The 17,238-nt window shown below is 45.5% G+C and overlaps 1 protein-coding gene across 2 annotated transcripts in view; it reads right to left on the reverse strand.

Moving 5' to 3' along the window:
* SFXN5 (sideroflexin 5) overlaps positions 1 to 17,238 on the reverse strand; it is a 115,557-nt gene that overhangs the window by 84,869 nt on the left and 13,450 nt on the right. For both annotated transcript variants that reach the window (XM_076000876.1, XM_012750126.2), the window contains exon 3: positions 7,627 to 7,704. In XM_076000876.1, coding sequence (XP_075856991.1) covers positions 7,627 to 7,704 — 78 coding nt within the window. The remainder of the gene's footprint in view (positions 1 to 7,626; positions 7,705 to 17,238) is intronic.

Below are 17,238 nucleotides of genomic sequence, written 5' to 3' on the forward strand. Positions count from 1 at the left end.
CCCCTCTGCCTCCTTCCAAGCTGCTTCTCCAAACTTCCCAAGGCAGCAAAGACAGAGCCTATTTAAAACAACCTCCAGAAGGTAATTAAACAGAGCCTGAAGGGGATCCTTCTGTAAGGCAAAGAATGCCTCCATAAAACAAACAAAAAAAAACTTCCTAATTTATCAGTTGGGCCAGTCGCATTATACCTCACCATTAATGTTGTTGCCATGGTTACTCCCAGGTACTATGTACCTGTTGCAAGTCTATCTAGGGTGAAGTTACCCGCCAGTTCTACAGGTGCAGGGGAGAGGAGAGACTCCCCGCCACGTTCTGCAGCACAGCACATGGCAGCATCGCGATTTCCCTACACGTGCGGCTTGTCTCCAGCAAGACCCGGGTTTGAATTCAAGATCTCCCACTCGCTGGCCAGGAGATTTAGGGCCATTTACTTAATCTTTCTGAGCCTCGATTTCCTCATTTGTAATATGAGGATATGAATACTTTCAAGGTTGTTGTGAAAATTAATAATTCATTTAATTAACAAGTTCATTTATTTAACAAATATTTACTGAGCATCTACTAAGTGGTGAGCACTGCTCTAGGCACTAAGGGTAGATACATGGGTGCAAGAAACAGACAAAAATCTCTGCTTCTGTGGAGCATACAGGTAGGCTAGTGTGGCCAGTAGACAATAAGCAATGAAAACAATAAATATGTAAACTCTCCCACATGTTAGAAGATACAAGGGAAAGTGGAACAGGGTAGAGGACAAGAGGTGTGTGCTGGCAGTGGGGATGGAAGTTACAGCAGTAAGTCAGGCAGTCAGAGCAGGGCTCATTGAGGTGACACCAGAGGAAACACTTGAAGAGGGGAGTGAACCAGGCAGATATCTAGCGGGTGAGTATTCTGGCAGACAGAAAAGGCAGTGCAAAGGCCCTGAGGCAGAAGTGGGGCTAGCTGGCAAGTTTGAGGGGCAACAAGGAAGCCAGGGTGACTGGAATGGACTAAATAGAGGGAGAGTCATAGGAGACAAGGTCAGAGAGGAATGAGGGTTTTGCAGGCCGAGTTAAGGACTATGGTTTTTACTCTAAGTGAAAAACTATAGAGTTTCTACTGGAGCAGTGGCTCCCAACTGGGGCGTGGGGTGGAATTTTGCACCCAGGGGACATTTGGCAACATCTGGAGACATCTGTGGTTGTTATGGCTGGGAAGGGGGAGCTACTTGCATCTATTGGGTCAAAGCCAGGTGTGCTGCTAAACATTCTCAGTGCGCAGAACAGCCCCCACAGCAGAATCATCTGGCCCCAGATGCCAAGAGCTGAGTCTGAGAAACCCTGGAGCAGAGGAACAAGCAATGTCAGGTATGTTTCCACAGACCACTTTGACTGCTGTGCTGGGAATGGATGGGGGCCCAGGTACAATGGGGAGACCCATGTGGGAGGCCACTTCAGTGCCCCAGCACCCAGGACAACACTTCACCCTCACACAAATGCCTCACCTCACACAAATGCCTCAGCTCACACTGATCACTTACGTGCCTGTTCTGTGCTCATGACAAGGCCAAGCTGGGGCTGGCCCAGAAGGACAGGGTGCCCATCTGGATTCCTGGAGCCTGAGGCTAGGAGTCGGGGTAAGGCTGGTGGGTCAGCCCCTTCCCTTCAGCTGGCTCCTGACAAACCTGCTGACACCCATAGAAGAATTGGGGTGCAAGTATTTTAAGCCTCTGGTATTCACTCTGCTATTTTCAGCAAAGCCCGTACACAGCTGACCCCATTTCCTCCCTGCCAGAGGAGGAGACCTGCAGTATCTCTGGCATCCCAGCAGCCGTTTCTCCTTGGCAGGTTGAGGGCAGAAATATAACCTGCATGGGGCTCTGAGCAGCTGGTATGTTGCACCAGGTGCAGAGCAGGCACTTAATATGGTCCCCAGCCTCCGGGGAATGGGTTGATGGACAAGAACCACCGCTCAGGGCCCTGCAGTGGTTCCCAGCGACCTGCTCACCACACTCCCAATGACTCCAGTAGCTTCCAACCTGGTTTTTGTGACAGTCATCCCCAGTCCACCCGGCACTGCCACCAACTGATCCTGCCACAGTGCCACCGTCATGCTGCTCCCTTACTCAAGAGCTTTCAGTAGCTTCCTCTTACCCAACAGGACACATCCAGCATCTCTGCCTGGTTTTCAAAGACTCATAATCTGGCCTTTAACTTCCCAATTTCCTTTCCAACTTTCTCTACTTTACCTCATTTCTCTGCCTCTTTCTGTCTGTTCCTCTCCCCTTTTCCCTCTCCACCCCCCCCCCCCACATAGATATGTTTCTCCTCTCCATTCTACTTCTCTGGAGGGAAATGTCCTTCCCACTGGTCTAAGAGGGCCCAGTGTCATATGCCTGTCCCACCACAGACTAGCTATGGGACCTTTGGCAAGAAGTGCAACTTCTCTGAGTCTCAGGTCTGAGTTGACACAGGTATTGACTGACGGGTTTCTATGAAGATGAATTGAGATAATGCAGGTACAGTGCTAGTACTTAGTGCAGCGCCTGGCACTTGGTAAGCAAGAGTGAATGTAGCTCACCATGGGAGGGGGCTTCCGCATTTAATCCCACCCATCTCCATCCACGCCAAGCCATTCTGGCAAAGTCCCAGCAGATATAATCACACAAAACAGAGCCGACATTCAGAAACTTAGTTGGTTGTGCCTATGCTTGTATTTTTGCTTAGCTATGGCTTCATTGTTTAACTGAAAGCTACAGTCCTTATTGGGGCTTATAGCACATCAAATTTCTACCTCCTGAGCCTAAAAGGTAAATTATATTCACTTTTGTTTTATCCTCAGGACTAACTGGCATAGCAACCTTTTAATAATAACAGTCTCTGGAGGATATTTCAGTCCCTTCCTCCCCCCACTAATAGAAGACCAAAACGTGTATGGCGTCAAGAGTGAACAAAAGACCAATACACTTGCACATACTCGCTGGTGAGGTGTTGTAACTGGAGGGCAAGTTAGATGATAAACTGGGTAGAAAAACAGAGCGTCACAAGTTACCCAGCACTACCCATGACACTACAGACCCAGCCACAGGCTTCTGACCCACACCCGCAAAAGGACATCAGAGCAGCCACAGAGGTCTCCAGACTGAGACCAAGAACTGCCCTGGGCCTCTTCAGATGGCACATACATGCCCCTTGGGCAGGGCCAGCCTGGGCCAGGGCCAGGGCCTGTCCTTGAGGTTTCCCAAGCCCTGAGCGGGCATGTCATCATTACCTGTGCCCTCTCCTCCGGTGTCTGTGGAGGCCAGAGGCAAGTGTGGCTTTGCAGGTTGAGGCCCAGGGAGGGAAGCACTGCAAGAGCTGATGCAAAGTCCAACCTCTGGTTCCCTGGGGAGTCTGGAGGAGGATGGGGGAAGGGAGGAACAGAGAGGCTCTGCCTCTAGGGGACCATGGCGGCAGGCTCACACCTAGAGCACTGTGCTACCCAGCCACCAGATGGACACTGCAGGCACCACCAACATGAGCCAGAATTGGGAAGCACAGCTAGTGCCAGGCCACTTCCCATTTCCCCTCCTCCCCAGCTCCCTGGAGGCACAGGGGGGCTTTCAGGACAGAACACAAAGGAGGCCCAGGAAACAGAGCAGGCAGCTTTAAGCTACTGAAGGGAGCAAAGAGGAAGAAATGGGCCTCATTCCCCAGACTCTGAGAGCTGGAAGAGGTCCCAGGAAGCCAACTTCAGCAAGAACAGAGCAGAGGGGAGCTTGGGCCACAAGCAGACCCAGGGTCTGGAAGGGCCTGAAGGCTGGACCCACCCCTGGCAGGTCTGAGAACACGTGAGGGTCTGAGGACTACGTCGGCCTAGAGAAGGGTGGAGTATCAGGTCATCCCAGCCAGGCTCTCTAGTGCCCATGGCCAGAGGGAAGTACCGCTGCTTGGGAATGAAAGGTCACAGCCTGCCCTCCCTGCTGATGGCTGCCCGTGACTCAGCACACAGTACGAAGGCTCTCGGACGGGCCCTGCGTAAGCAGGCACTGCACCGCGTCTCATCACTCCCCGGGGCCCTGCACGAGGGCATCTGGCCAAGGCGCTGCATCCGCTCAGGCACCTGCCCTCCCTTCACACTGCCCTGCTGCGGTCTAGCACCTTCGCCTCTCGCCTCGGCCTCTCCCACCGCAGGTGCTCTCCCCACCTCCAGCACAACCAGCTTCCAAACCACTCCTGCCCCCAGCCCCCTCCTCGAAGGCCCTCTTCCCACCCCTCACAGCTAGGTGAGTCCGGGGGGCTTACTCTGTGTGCGGCTCTCCAGCAGTATTGTGTTTTCTCACTGTCACTGCCTGGATTCGGGAGTGAGGGGGTCCATGAGGCAAGAACCTCACCCAGCTTCTTCCTTGCTATCCCCCCAGGCCCTAGCCCCACGTACATAGTGATGGCACAGAAGAGAAAAAGCATAAGAAAATCTGAGTGTCAGCCTAAGAGGTCCAATACTTGACTAATGAGAGTTCCAGAATGAGAAGAAATTATCAGAGAAACATTATTTAAAAATTTGCTAGAACTGAAAGGTGTCTTCAGACTGAAAGAGGTCACCAAGAATCCAAAATGACGAATTTTAAAAGAGATAGTGTTGTGGAATTTCAGAAATAAATTTCACAGCTAAAGAGATGATCCTAAATATTTCCAAAGAAAGAAAACAGACCACTTGCAAAGAATTGGGAATAAAATGGCATCAGGTTTTTCAACAGCTATATTGGAACCCAGAAGAAAATAGCACAATGGTCTTCAAAAATCTGAAGAAAAATGATTGTCAACCTAGAATTTTCTCCTCAGCCAAACTGTCAATTAAGGCTGAGTGCAGAATTACAATTTTTTTTAGACACAAAAAGACTCAAAACTTTCTTCCCGTTTACCCTTTTTCAAGAAGCTACTAGAAGAGGTGCTGCACCAAAGCTACAGCACACACCAAGGACAAGGGAGACTTGGAGCTGGTGGGAGGTGGGCCCCAGAAAGAAAAATTTCATGGAAAAAAAATGGAACTGAGGCTAGGCGTGGTGGTTCATGCCTGTAATCCCAGCACTTTGGGAGACTGAGACGAGAGGATTGCTTGAGGCCAGGAGTTTGAGACTAGTCTAGGCAACATATTGAAACCCCATCTCTACAAAAAATTAAAAACAAAATAACAAAACAAAAAACTAGCTGGGTGCAGTGGCTTGCACCTGTAGTCCCTAACTACTCAGGAGGCTGAGGTAAGAGGATCACTTGGGCCCAGGAGTTCAAGGTTACAGTGAGTCACTGCATTCCCACCTGGGCTACAGAGCAAGACCCTATCTCTTAAAAAGGAGGGGGAAAAGAAAGATGAAACTGAAAAATATGAATCTTCAAGTTAAAAGAAGGCACTGAAAATATAGTCATGTGTCACTTAACGACAGGGACACATTCTGAAAAATGCATCATTAGGCAACTTTCTTGTGTAAACATCAGAGCGTACTTACACAAACCTAGAAGGTACAGCCTACTAAGCGCATAGGCTATTTGGTCTAGCCTAGTGTTCCTAGGCTACAAACCTGTACAGCATGTTACTGCACTCAATATTGTAGGCAACTGGAACACAGTGGTAAGTATTTGTGGATCTAAACATATCTAAACATAGAAAAGGTACAGTAAAAATACAGCATAAAAGATTTTTAAAAGGGTACACCTGTATAAGGCACCATGAATGGAGCTCGTAGGACTGGAAGTTGTTCTGGGTAAGTCAGGCGTCCTCAAACTATGGTCCGAGGGCCACATGCGGGCTGCCTAGCACATTTATCTGGCCCTCTGGGTGTTTTTGCCGCCACTGCCGGTCCTGCTTAGCAGCCAACTCATCCCGGGCCCACAGCGCATACTCTCCAACAGTCTAAGGGACAGTGAACTGGCCCCGTTTAAAAAGTTTGAGGACCCCTGGGGTAAGTGGTGAGTGTTGAGTGAATATGAAGGCCTAGAACATTACTGGACACTACCATAGACTTTATAAACATTGTATACTTAGTCTACACTAAATTTACTAAAAAAGTAGTTTTTTTTCTTCAATAATAAATGAAACTTAGCTTATTGTAACTTTTTTACTTTATGAACTTTTAAATTTTTTTAACTTTTGACTCTTTTGTAATAACACTTAGCTTAAAACACAAACACATTGCACAGCTGTACAAAAATATTATCTTTCTTTATATTGTTAATGTATAAGCTTTTTTCTACTTTAAAGGTTTTTTGTCTTCTTTTTTACTTTTTAAACTCTTTTATTACTAGCTAAAAAATAAGACACAAACACATACATTAGCCTAGGCCAACAAAGGGTCCAGATCATCAAGATGTCACTAGGTGAGAGGAATTTTTCAGCACCATTACCATCCTATGGGACCACCTTCATATATATGCAGTCAGTCATTGACCAAAATGTTATGCAGTGCGTGACTACACTGAAAGGCTGCTGGAGGGTACAGTAAGGTTAAAGACGGTACAAAGGAAATTATGCCAATGAAAAAATGAGGCAATTATCAACTCCAGATAAAACATAAAGTTGGAAAAGAGAAGAAACATAATCATGATACAACCAATTTGACTATGCAATAAATGTTATTTATATAATCATAATAACATGAATACTGAATAAGCCCCAAAATCATAATAACTATTTTGGGGGCAAAGATGTTTATAGGGATGGATAATAAGAGAGCTGAATCCTCAACTACCAAAATACTACGAAATAACTAATTGAGAAATAGCAGTGTAGATAAGCATATTAGTTTGAAATACAGATTTCTGTCTGAAGAACAGCTAAAAGCCGTTGCTCCTGAGGAACAGGAATGGGAATTTGGGAGGGAAGGGTAGCATTACTATTTTTACTTACAAGTGCTTTAGTAATATGTGACTTTTCCAATTATGTACACTATTACTTTGAAAAAATATGAAATTAATTTTGAAAAAGATTTTGAAATTAAGTTAATGAACAAAAAGAAAGACTTTGAGACATTAACCATCAGTCTCAATAATTATGAAAACTGTACTATACTGTTCTGTTCTTCTGTACTAAACTATTCTGTTCTTCTCCTACCTTCTCCCCCAAACCAAACATAACCCTTAACATTTCAGTTAGCTCTATATCAAATTCCTATATGATATTTTAAAAAATGAAATTATAGTATCCTAGCCTAATCCTCACCATCCTCCTCCATGCTTCCCACCCTTAAACTGAATTTTTGGCAAGGGTATGATGGTAAATGTTTGATAATCGGTTCTCTGGAAAAAAAGTCCTGATTTGTAGCATTTGCTCCCATTTCCATGGTATAAATACTCCCATTCATGGCTAATTTCAAGCTACCACTGTGATGTCACTGAATGTGGAATTGGGAAGAAATGCTTCCAATCAGCTCTTGCAAGCCAGTGCAAGGGTCTTTGGGTCATAGAGCCTTATCAGCCTTTATGCTTCCCACCAGACCTGGGATATAGGGGAGATCTGAGTATCTCCCCAAAAGAGCAGGAAGTCCCCATGGGTACATAGCAGAGTAGAAGTAGGTACTCAAGGAAAGTGAAGTGGTTCTGGCTGCAGGGAAGGGGTTGTCAATTTACCGCCTTCCTTCCCCCCTCCACCTGCCATACTCCCACCTCCAACAGAGTTACCTGCTCATTGGTGACCCCTGGGCGCAGAGTCCCATGTTTGTAGTCCTCCAGCAGCTGCACAGCCTCTCTGAGACGTCTCTGCAGAGGAAAGAAAGAGACATTGAAGGGCACAGATCCAGAGCTCCTGGAAATTTTTTCCTTGTAGGATTATATCAATGTCAATCAAGTACTGAAAGTGTTCACAATGTACAAGGCCTCAGGCCTGTCCAAAGTTCATAGGATACACAAAAAATAGTAAAGAAGGAAATCATCTAAATGTCCCTCCATTGGGAAATGGCTCAACAATGGTAGTATAATAATACTATGAAACAATATTCAGCAGTTTAAAAAATGCCAAGTAGTATGATGCTGTTTGTAGTACCAAATAACACACAGCCATATAAAACGATATTTTCTAGAATATTTATGTGTCTAAATGCATCCAAAAAAGTCCTAGAAGTAGACCTACCAAACTGGTGACAAGAGTTACCTTGGGGTAGAAGGAAAGGTCCCACACTTGGCAAAGGATGTCAGAAGGAACTTCAATCTTAATTGTAATATTGAAAGTTTTGATTTTTTTTTTTGAGACAGAGTCTCGCTCTGTTCCCCAGGCTAGAGTGCCATGGCATCAGCCTAGACAACCTCAAACTCCTGGGCTTAAGCAATCCTTTTGCTTCAGCCTCCCAAATAGCTGGGACTACAGGCATGCGCCACCATGCCCGGCTAATTTTTTTTATTTATATAGTTGTCCAGATAATTTCTTTCTATTTTTAGTAGAGACGGGGTCTCACTCTTTTTCAGGCTGGTTTTGAACTCCTGACCTCAAGCGATCCTCCCACCTTGGCCTCCCAGAGTGCTAGGATTACAGGCGTGAGCCATCACGCCCAGCCATATTAAAAGCTTTTTAAAGAACATATTTATGTAATACTTAAATAATTTATTTTTGACATTTTAAAAACATTGGCAAAGATTTACCTACTAAAGTATATATGACTGCAGTGACTGATGGGGATAGAGATAGAAAAGGATAGAACTGTAGGATTTTTAGAATCTAAAGAGAGAGCAAGTGATAGAAGGTAGACTTTGTCTACCAAAAGACTTGTAGAGGAACGTTCATGCTGGCCTACAGAGGACAAAAAAAAATTAATTAAAAAAGAAAAAGAAAAAAGAATGTTTACAGCAGCACTATTCATATAGCCCCAAACTGTAAATAATTCAATAGTAGAATCGATAGGTAAATTATAGTATATGCCCACAATGAAATATTATACAGCAATTAAAAAGTAAACTACAGGCTGGGCGCTGTGGCTCACGCCTGTAATCCTAGCTCTTGGGAGGCCGAGGCGGGCGGATTGCTCAAGGTCAGGAGTTCAAAACCAGCCTGAGCAAGAGCGAGACCCCGTCTCTACTATAAATAGAAAGAAATTAATTGGCCAACTGATATATATATAAAAAATTAGCCGGGCATGGTGGCGCATGCCTGTAGTCCCAGCTACCCGGGAGGCTGAGGCAGAAGGATCACTCGAGCCCAGGAGTTTGAGGTTGCTGTGAGCTAGGACGCCACGGCACTCACTCTAGCCTGGGCAACAAAGCGAGACTCTGTCTCAAAAAAAAAAAAAAGTAAACTACAAATACATGTTATAGAGTAGATGAATCTCACAGACATAATATGGCAGAATGTATTTTCCAAAGATGGCCACCTCAATATTCCTGTCTCCCATGTTCTTCTAGAACATTCCTACATCCTCATTTAAAGGTAAAGTCTATGTTCCCTCCCCTTGATTCTGGTCAGGATTTTGTGACTGCCTCAACAAATAGGGAATGACAGAAGTAAGGTAATGTAACCTCATCGTGGAGCTAGATCATAAAAATGTCTCACACTTCCGCTTTGCCCTTAGGATAGTTACTCTTTTGGAACCTAGTCACCACGCTTAGGAAAGACCCATGTGCGTAGGAACTGAGGCCTTGTCACCAGCTTGCTCACCATGCAAGTGAACCATCTTGCAATGGACTCTTCCAGGCCCCTGGAAGAGTCACCCTGGGCAATGCCACATAGAGCAGAGATGAACCATTCCCTATAAGCCCCACCCCAGACTGAAAACCAGTGAGCAAATAACTAACTGTTGTTTTAAGCCATTAAATTCTGGGCTGCTTTGTTACATAGCAATAGCAGGCTAATATACACAATGATAAGCAAAAGAAGACACAAAGAATACATATAACAAAGTTTAAAAACAGGCAAAACTGACATATGGCAGGAGAGGGCCTTATCATCTTCCACCTGAAGGGGGTTACTGACAGGAAAAAAACACGAGGGAACCCTCTAGGGTAACAGGCATTTCAACACCTCCATCTGAGTGGTGGTTATAGGGGCATAAACATATGCAAAAATTCACTAAGCCATACAGTTAGGAGTTGTGCATTTTCCTATATGTTATACCTCAAAAAATTAACAATAAACAGACAACAGTGATGGAAGGCAGCTCACGTCAAGGTCCAGATGAGGGACCCGACATCAGGGATGCCCAGCGTGGGGGAGGAAACCCCGTGAAGCCACCCTGTTCCCCTTTGGACTAAGGGATAAGGCGGGCTAGGGAGAGACCCCAACATGAGCCCACGAAGGGCACCCAGTGGGGTGGGCTGAGAGTCTGCAGAGCTGGCTGACAGTGTGGGCTACGACCAGCCACCCCACACACAGAAGATCAGCAGCAGGAATAGCTGCCGACCCAGACAGACCAGCCAGGCCTCCCTCTACCCCGGGCCTGTGGGAAGTACGTGTCTCCAGCGCCGTGCTCACTCCCGGACCACAGTGGAAGCACAGACAGGGACCAAGGAAACTCTTCTTACTTGGACTGGCCTAAGGCTGGAAAGCACTGTCCTTTCTCTTTCAAGTGTCTGAGTACCAGTTCCTAGATTCCCAAGAGCCCATTCCTGGAATCTGTTCATTTCTTAAGTGGAGAGACGGCTTTGTGGTTGTTTTTTGTTTGTTTTTTCCCAATTATACAAGTAATCCATGCTGTTTAAAGCAAATGTCAGAAAAAAATAGAAAAGCACAAAAAAAAAAAAAAAAAAGATTTTAAATCACCCGTAAACATACCACTGAGATAACCACTGCCAAAGAGAGGATGATTTTTCTTCTGGACTTAATACATTTGTTTTTCAACAAAATTGGATCATGTTGATTGTTTTAACTGAAGGTCACACAAATAGTAAGTGACTGATTTAGTATTTGAACCCAGAGTTTATTTGGCCTCCTGCTCTGCACACCCCCCAACACCGCCAGAGCCTCCTAGTGCCGAGCAAGCCCCCCCACTGCAGCCTGCTTCCTCCCGCCGCCCGCCCGGCCGCTGCAGCCTGGACAATGCATGCTCTACTTTCCAACACTGAATGGTGAATGGCCCCGTGTTCTCATTATTTTTCCCACTCCAGGGATTCTCCTGAGTTCCTATAACAACCTGGCCAGATTCCATCTCATTTGACACAGGCATCAAAGGAAGCCCTCTTGCCGAAAGAATAAGTTCCAAAGAGCCCTGATCTTGGCAAACGGCATGGGTTGAGGGGGAACTAAATCCAAAGTTCCCAAAGACAAGTCTAAGGACCCAGGACTGAAGGAAGCTGCAATGTGCTTTTCTGTCTCTGGGTGCTACGGGCTAGCCTCGGCCTTACTAAGCCTCTCTTGGCCCTGTAGGACAGGACAGGCCTCAGGCCACCTGTCTTGAAAGGTCCCCACGGCCTGGATGTTCTGGGAGCTGGTGTCCCCACTGCAGAGAACAGGGCCATTTCATGGAGACTCAGGGAATAGGAGGAGGGTCCCCCTGCTTTAACCCCTCCTCTCATGCTGCGGGATTGTGAGGCTTGGCAGAGGGCTTGGGCACTTGAGGGGTGGGGAAAGCTGGGAGGTCGGTGGCAGGGCAAACCCTGCAGGAACCGTTTTCAGCCAGGAACAAACAGGGAGCCAGCCCCTGAATGCAAAGTCTGTGAAGGGCCCGGCTGGAGCCCCGGGCTGGAGGGAAGGATGGCCCAAGCTGCGGCTTCCCAAACTCCGTCTCCCTCACCAGCCAACTTGCCAGAAAGTGTCACCATGACAGTCTCTTCTTGCATTTGACAGGGCATGGTCTGCAGAAGGTCCCTCTGGAAAGGCATGCACCTGGGAGCTGTGCTCCCACAGTGGAGGATTCCAACAGAGGAGAATCCGGCCCCTCAGTCCTGCTCCAAGGCCCTGAGGGGAAAGTGTAGGAAGAAAAGGGATAGGCTCGGAGGCTGGGGTGGTGGCCAGAGAGGGCAGGATATCATGACAGAGGGGAATGGGGATGGAGGGACAGAAAGAAAAAGGCACAAAAGGAAAGCTGAGGAAAGAGGCATCAGAAGCAAAACTAATCTTTTCTTGGGGCGACTGCCCTGTTCACACAGGATGTGGACAAGAACAGCCCTCTGCATGTATACATCATAGAACCAGCTAGGCCATCTCCTCTCTGAGAAAACTGGGGCCAAGAGGGAAGGGTACTTCTTGCCCAAGTCACAGACTAGGTGGGTGTCACCTAGAAACCCCAAGAAACCTCAACCCCAGTTCTGAGCCATTTCCACAAGACATCAGCAGGGAAGAACTTCCTGTACTCAAGACAGCAACTTGTCTCCCAAAGAAATCACAGAAATGCTTGAATCCTCCCAAACCTGGGGGCTACTGGGATAGGGAACCCCAGGTAGGAAAAACAGAGGCCTTTCATACTCTCATTCAAAGCTGGGCCCAGCCTAACACAGAAAATAATGGAAAGCATGTTTAGATGAATCAGGTACAATTGAACTGTGCACCATTTCAGGCAAAGTGGAGAGTTTGAGAGTCCCAAAGCTTACAAACCAAAAAAGAAAAAGTAGATAATGTTGGGGGTGGGGGGGAATGAATTGGCAGTGGGGTGTGCAGGGAGGCAGGGAGGCCAGTGGATCACGTTACATCATGCCTTGGTCGCCAGTCGTTCTCACGAGGCCAGTCTCGCATTTGCTGGGGCCAGGCCTGTGCATCCTCACCACGCTTGACCGCTACTAGCGTGGCCTCCAGGCGGTGGAACTGGGGACCAAAGCTTTGCCTGCTATGTGCAGGCAAAGTCCCAAACCCTTCTCGTCTTCCCTCAGCCACCCCAAACTCCTTCTTGTTCCCTCCCAGCAGTCCCGGAACCTGTGGGGTGCTACCTGTCTGCACTGGGATGAGTCCTTGGCTCCCACAGCCGTGAGCCACGCTTTGAGAGGCCCAAGGGAAGGGGAACCAGGTACATGTAGCTTTCCCTGAGCTGACCTCTGGTCACCTTTGGAGGCTGAGTAGGGTTTTTGCAGTATGACAGGTGGTGCCTCCCTTCAGGAAATAAATCTATCTGGCTGCCCCAAGAACTTTAAAAACTATCATGGCCTCCAGCCTGGCTACCCTACTCCTGGGATCTTATACTGAAAAATAAATTCAGCAGAAATGAAAAGTGATAATGCCTGAGACTTTTCTTTACAGGAAAGCAAAAGACAGAAAACAACATATCTGTTAGACCTAAAAGTCTAACAGGGCATGGTTATTTATACCACAAAATCTGATTATAAGAAATTATAAAGACTTGGAAATGAATGAAAAAAGCAAGTAAAAAGTATATGTTCAATGTTGTAGGCATGCCAAAAATGTATACAGATAGATAAGAACTTGAAGTATATAAGGGTACTGACAATTGGGAATTTTTAAAATTAAAAACTCGATTAAAGACTTCAAAGTTAGAATATCTGGTGCTGTCTAGAATGCATTTAAATGGACACCCTCACTCACTGCTATTGGAAGTATAAACTGATAAAATATTGGTACAGGCTGGTATAATTTTTAGGGAAATTTGGCAATATTTGTCAAAACCCTTAAAAAGTCTTTCATCCAGAAATCCCTTCTAGAAATTTATTTAAAGGAAGAGAAGTACAGTGAGATTTATGTATAAGAATATTTATTGCAATATTATTTGAAATAATACAAGCTTGAAACCGCCTAAATGGTCAACAACAGAGAAAATTATTAAATAAGTTATAGAATAACCCTGTGATGAATTACTATGCAGTTATTAAATGCATTTTGAAACATTTAATGACAAGAAAAATGTTAATGAAATGTTCATGATACGGAATAAGGTATATACATGGATATCTATTGCTATGTAAATATATAGAGAATTATATGATATCAATGCATCGTATATGCATGCATAACATACATACATGCCCATCATATATGATTCTCTCCATAGATATATAAATATATATACATATTATATAAATCATCCCAATTTTGTACATACACATACAACAAAGTGTTAATGTTGATTCTTTCTAGCAGGTGAGATTGTGAGCACTTTTTATTTTCTTCTTTAGACTTTTATGTATCTTCTAGCATTTGGGGATTACTACCAGAATCACATCACATCAGGAGGCACACAATGTTAGTTTTTTTTATTGTTAGTGATGCTAAGTTTTGTCACCTGTTAAAGGATGTCTGCTACTATAAATAATATTGCAATAAATATCTTTATACATAAATCTCACTATACTTCTCTTAATTTCTTTGGATAAATTTCTAGAAGTGGGATTTCTGAATGAAAGACTTTTTAAGGCTCTCTGTTGTAAAGGTACCTTTTCCCCTTTGTAATTGTTAAGTAAATAATATGCATGGTGATACTTTGAGAGCAAATGAATATTCTGTTTCCCAACAACATTTTGCTCTATGGAAATAGTTATCCATTAATGATCCTGGTCGAATCAGTTACTTCACTGAGAGTTATACAAGGTAAGAAGAGCTTCCCCCACCCACATTTTTAGCATTACTATGGTGTCTTAGACCATTTGTGCTAGTGTAACAGAATACCACATATCGGGTAATTTATACAGAACAGAAATTTATTTCTCACAGTTCATTTATTTCTCACAGACAGCACATGATGTCTGGTGGGGTCTGCATCCTTCAGAGGGGAGGAGCACCCCGTCGTCACAGGGTGGAAGGCAAGGGGGCCGAAGGCTGTGTGAAGCCTCTTTTTGTATAGGGTCTTTAATCCCATTCACCAGGGAGGAGCCCTCGTCATTAAGTTTCAACACCTGGATTTTGGAAGGGACACATTCATGCTGCAGCATATAAAATCACGGATTTTTTTTTAATTCAAGTTGTTAGAATCCATTGCTGTTTTTCTTTTTCATGTTCAAATCGTCCCAGAGGTGGCCAGTGGATTTCCTTTCAAGCCAGTTCCTATGTCTCTATCATTCTTTGAGTACTTCCTCACTTTCTGTATCAACTCTTCACTGCCTCAGACCCGCCTTACACCATCTCTCCAAGGAGCCCCTTGTTGTGGGTAGTGGTTTTTAGAACTCAAGATCTGCGTGCAAAGTGCAGTCAGTGAGCAGAGCCAGGAAATTAGGAAATGTAATACAGATGTGTGCATGTGTGCATCATCATGAGTTCATATCGATACCACACCAATGCAAACACAACATGATGTATTAATAATTCTTTTGTCTTTTCCCCTATTCCATGTTTGTATCTCTCAATTCCCACAGTGAAAACTCTGATACTCAACCTCAGTATAATTACTTATTCTATCCTACAATACACCCAAAATAGTTTCAGATTGCTACACCAATATTAGTATTGACATGGTGTTATGAATACTATTTCAGTTAGTTTTCTATGCTTTCCAGGATGATAATCTGTCAACCACCCATTCCCTTAGGTAATTACTGAATTCAGAATAGTAAATTCCTTTTATCTTTGGTCCATAATTAGGAATAATGGCCTCGGAGATGTAGATCTAATTCCCTGGTCTGCATGGAAGGCCAAAGCTTTCCCCCTTGGGCTTCGGCAAGCTCCTGGTGGCTCCCTTCATCTGGTATGATTCCACACACACTGTCCCTAGACAGGAGACTCACAGCCCTTCGAGACCCCCCAAAATAATCTCTTGCAGAGATTTCATGAACGAGGCAGAATTTGCTGGCAACTTCCCAGGAATGACGGTGAAGGACATAATAGTGCAAATTCACAGCAATTTTCACAGGCACAGTGGGCGACACTAATCTCCAAAGAGCCCCCAGCCAAGTCCCCACCCTGGCATTTCTTTTACTGATCTTTCAGCTCATCCTGGTTTCTCACTCTCTTTCCCACTGTTTTTTACCTCCTCTTCCTTCTCTCTCTTTTCTCCTTTTAGGATCAAAAAGCACAATTCTTCCCCCTCTGTCAAGCAGAGCAACCTCCTGCTCCCCTGAAGCTTTGTTCAAGGCATTCTTAGAACAAAGACAGCCTTCTTCCTAAGAGAAATTACAGTGAATAAAATTTCCTCCACCTCATTACACACACAAGGGCTGGCATGTTTTTAAAGCTTGGTCGGTTACAAACTGCAAACAAGTAGCTGCAAAACTCTCTCAGGAGGAGTTTCTCCATTGACTCAGCTAATGTGCCTCAGAACCGGGTCACCAGGTGGCTCAAGCTGCCCGGGATCTTTCTACTCCTGGACCTTCCATCTTCCAGAGCCACCCCCTTGTGTCTTCCACTCTGCTCCTACCCTCACAGACAAACGGCCCGTCCACATCTCCTCCAGCCGCGCAGCCAGCACCCCACACTTCCTGCCAGGACACCATCAGAGGGCCGGGGAGGGAAACAATGTTGTGTAGACACGAGCCATGGTCTGGGGACTGAGCCCAGCAGTGCAGGGGGCCTGGCCCTCTCGATGCCCCACAGCTCATCGGGGAGGTGTAGGGACTTTGAGGTGACTCAGGGTCTACAGCAGGGACTTTATTGGGAAGGGAAAGGAACAAGAGTTGACTGCAGGGTCTGGTATCCTAGTAAGCAAGGGAAGGGAACATGGAGGCTTCTGCTTCTCCACGGTGCAGAGGATGGTGCTTGGAGAGCTGTGGGGCTCCAGGGAGGAGAGGGCAGAGCCCAGAGTGTAGTGAGGCATGAACCCCAGTATTCCCCATCTGGCCACCCTCAGGTGCCTGTGAATTCTCATTGCATTGATGGAGATGACTTTGCTAACCAACCTGCCTAGGCTAGAACTAGTGAGGGTTAAGGCCATTACCTTGCTGGCCTGGAGGTCCCATTCATGGCCATTCCAGAGTTTTTAGGGCCTAGAAGATCTTCTGTGGGCAGAAGCTTTCCAAAAGGCCAGTAGCCCTGGAAACAATCTCCAACTGGGGTTCAGTGGGGAGGAGACGTACAGATCTTTTTGGGAAGCCTATCAGAATGTCTGATGAGGGTAAGGAGCAAGTGAAATTTGAAAAATATTATAAAATTGCTGTTGCCTTGGTTATTTTCTATTTGGTAAATATTTAAGTTGCTTTGACATTTTGATTAATAGTAAAAACATATATAAATATGAGATTTTCTAATTTACTGGTTGGAGAAACAGGCCAAAAATGGTTTAGCAATGTACAAGAATGTTGGGGTCTTACAAAATGCAAGGATTGAAAAAGAAAGATGTGGTACAAGGAAAAGAGTAGTAAAATGAAACAGTCTGAGTATAGGAAAAGGAGGCGGAGGGCAGCATGAGCCCCTGGCACAGGGAGAGTGCCACCCAGCAGCTGCTCATCCATCCCCCAAATCCCTGCCTGCTCATGATAATCTCAGGAGAACTGAAATACCTC

The sequence above is a fragment of the Microcebus murinus genome, chromosome 3, assembly GCF_040939455.1.
Source record: "Microcebus murinus isolate Inina chromosome 3, M.murinus_Inina_mat1.0, whole genome shotgun sequence".
Classification (NCBI taxonomy): Eukaryota; Metazoa; Chordata; class Mammalia; order Primates; family Cheirogaleidae; genus Microcebus; species Microcebus murinus.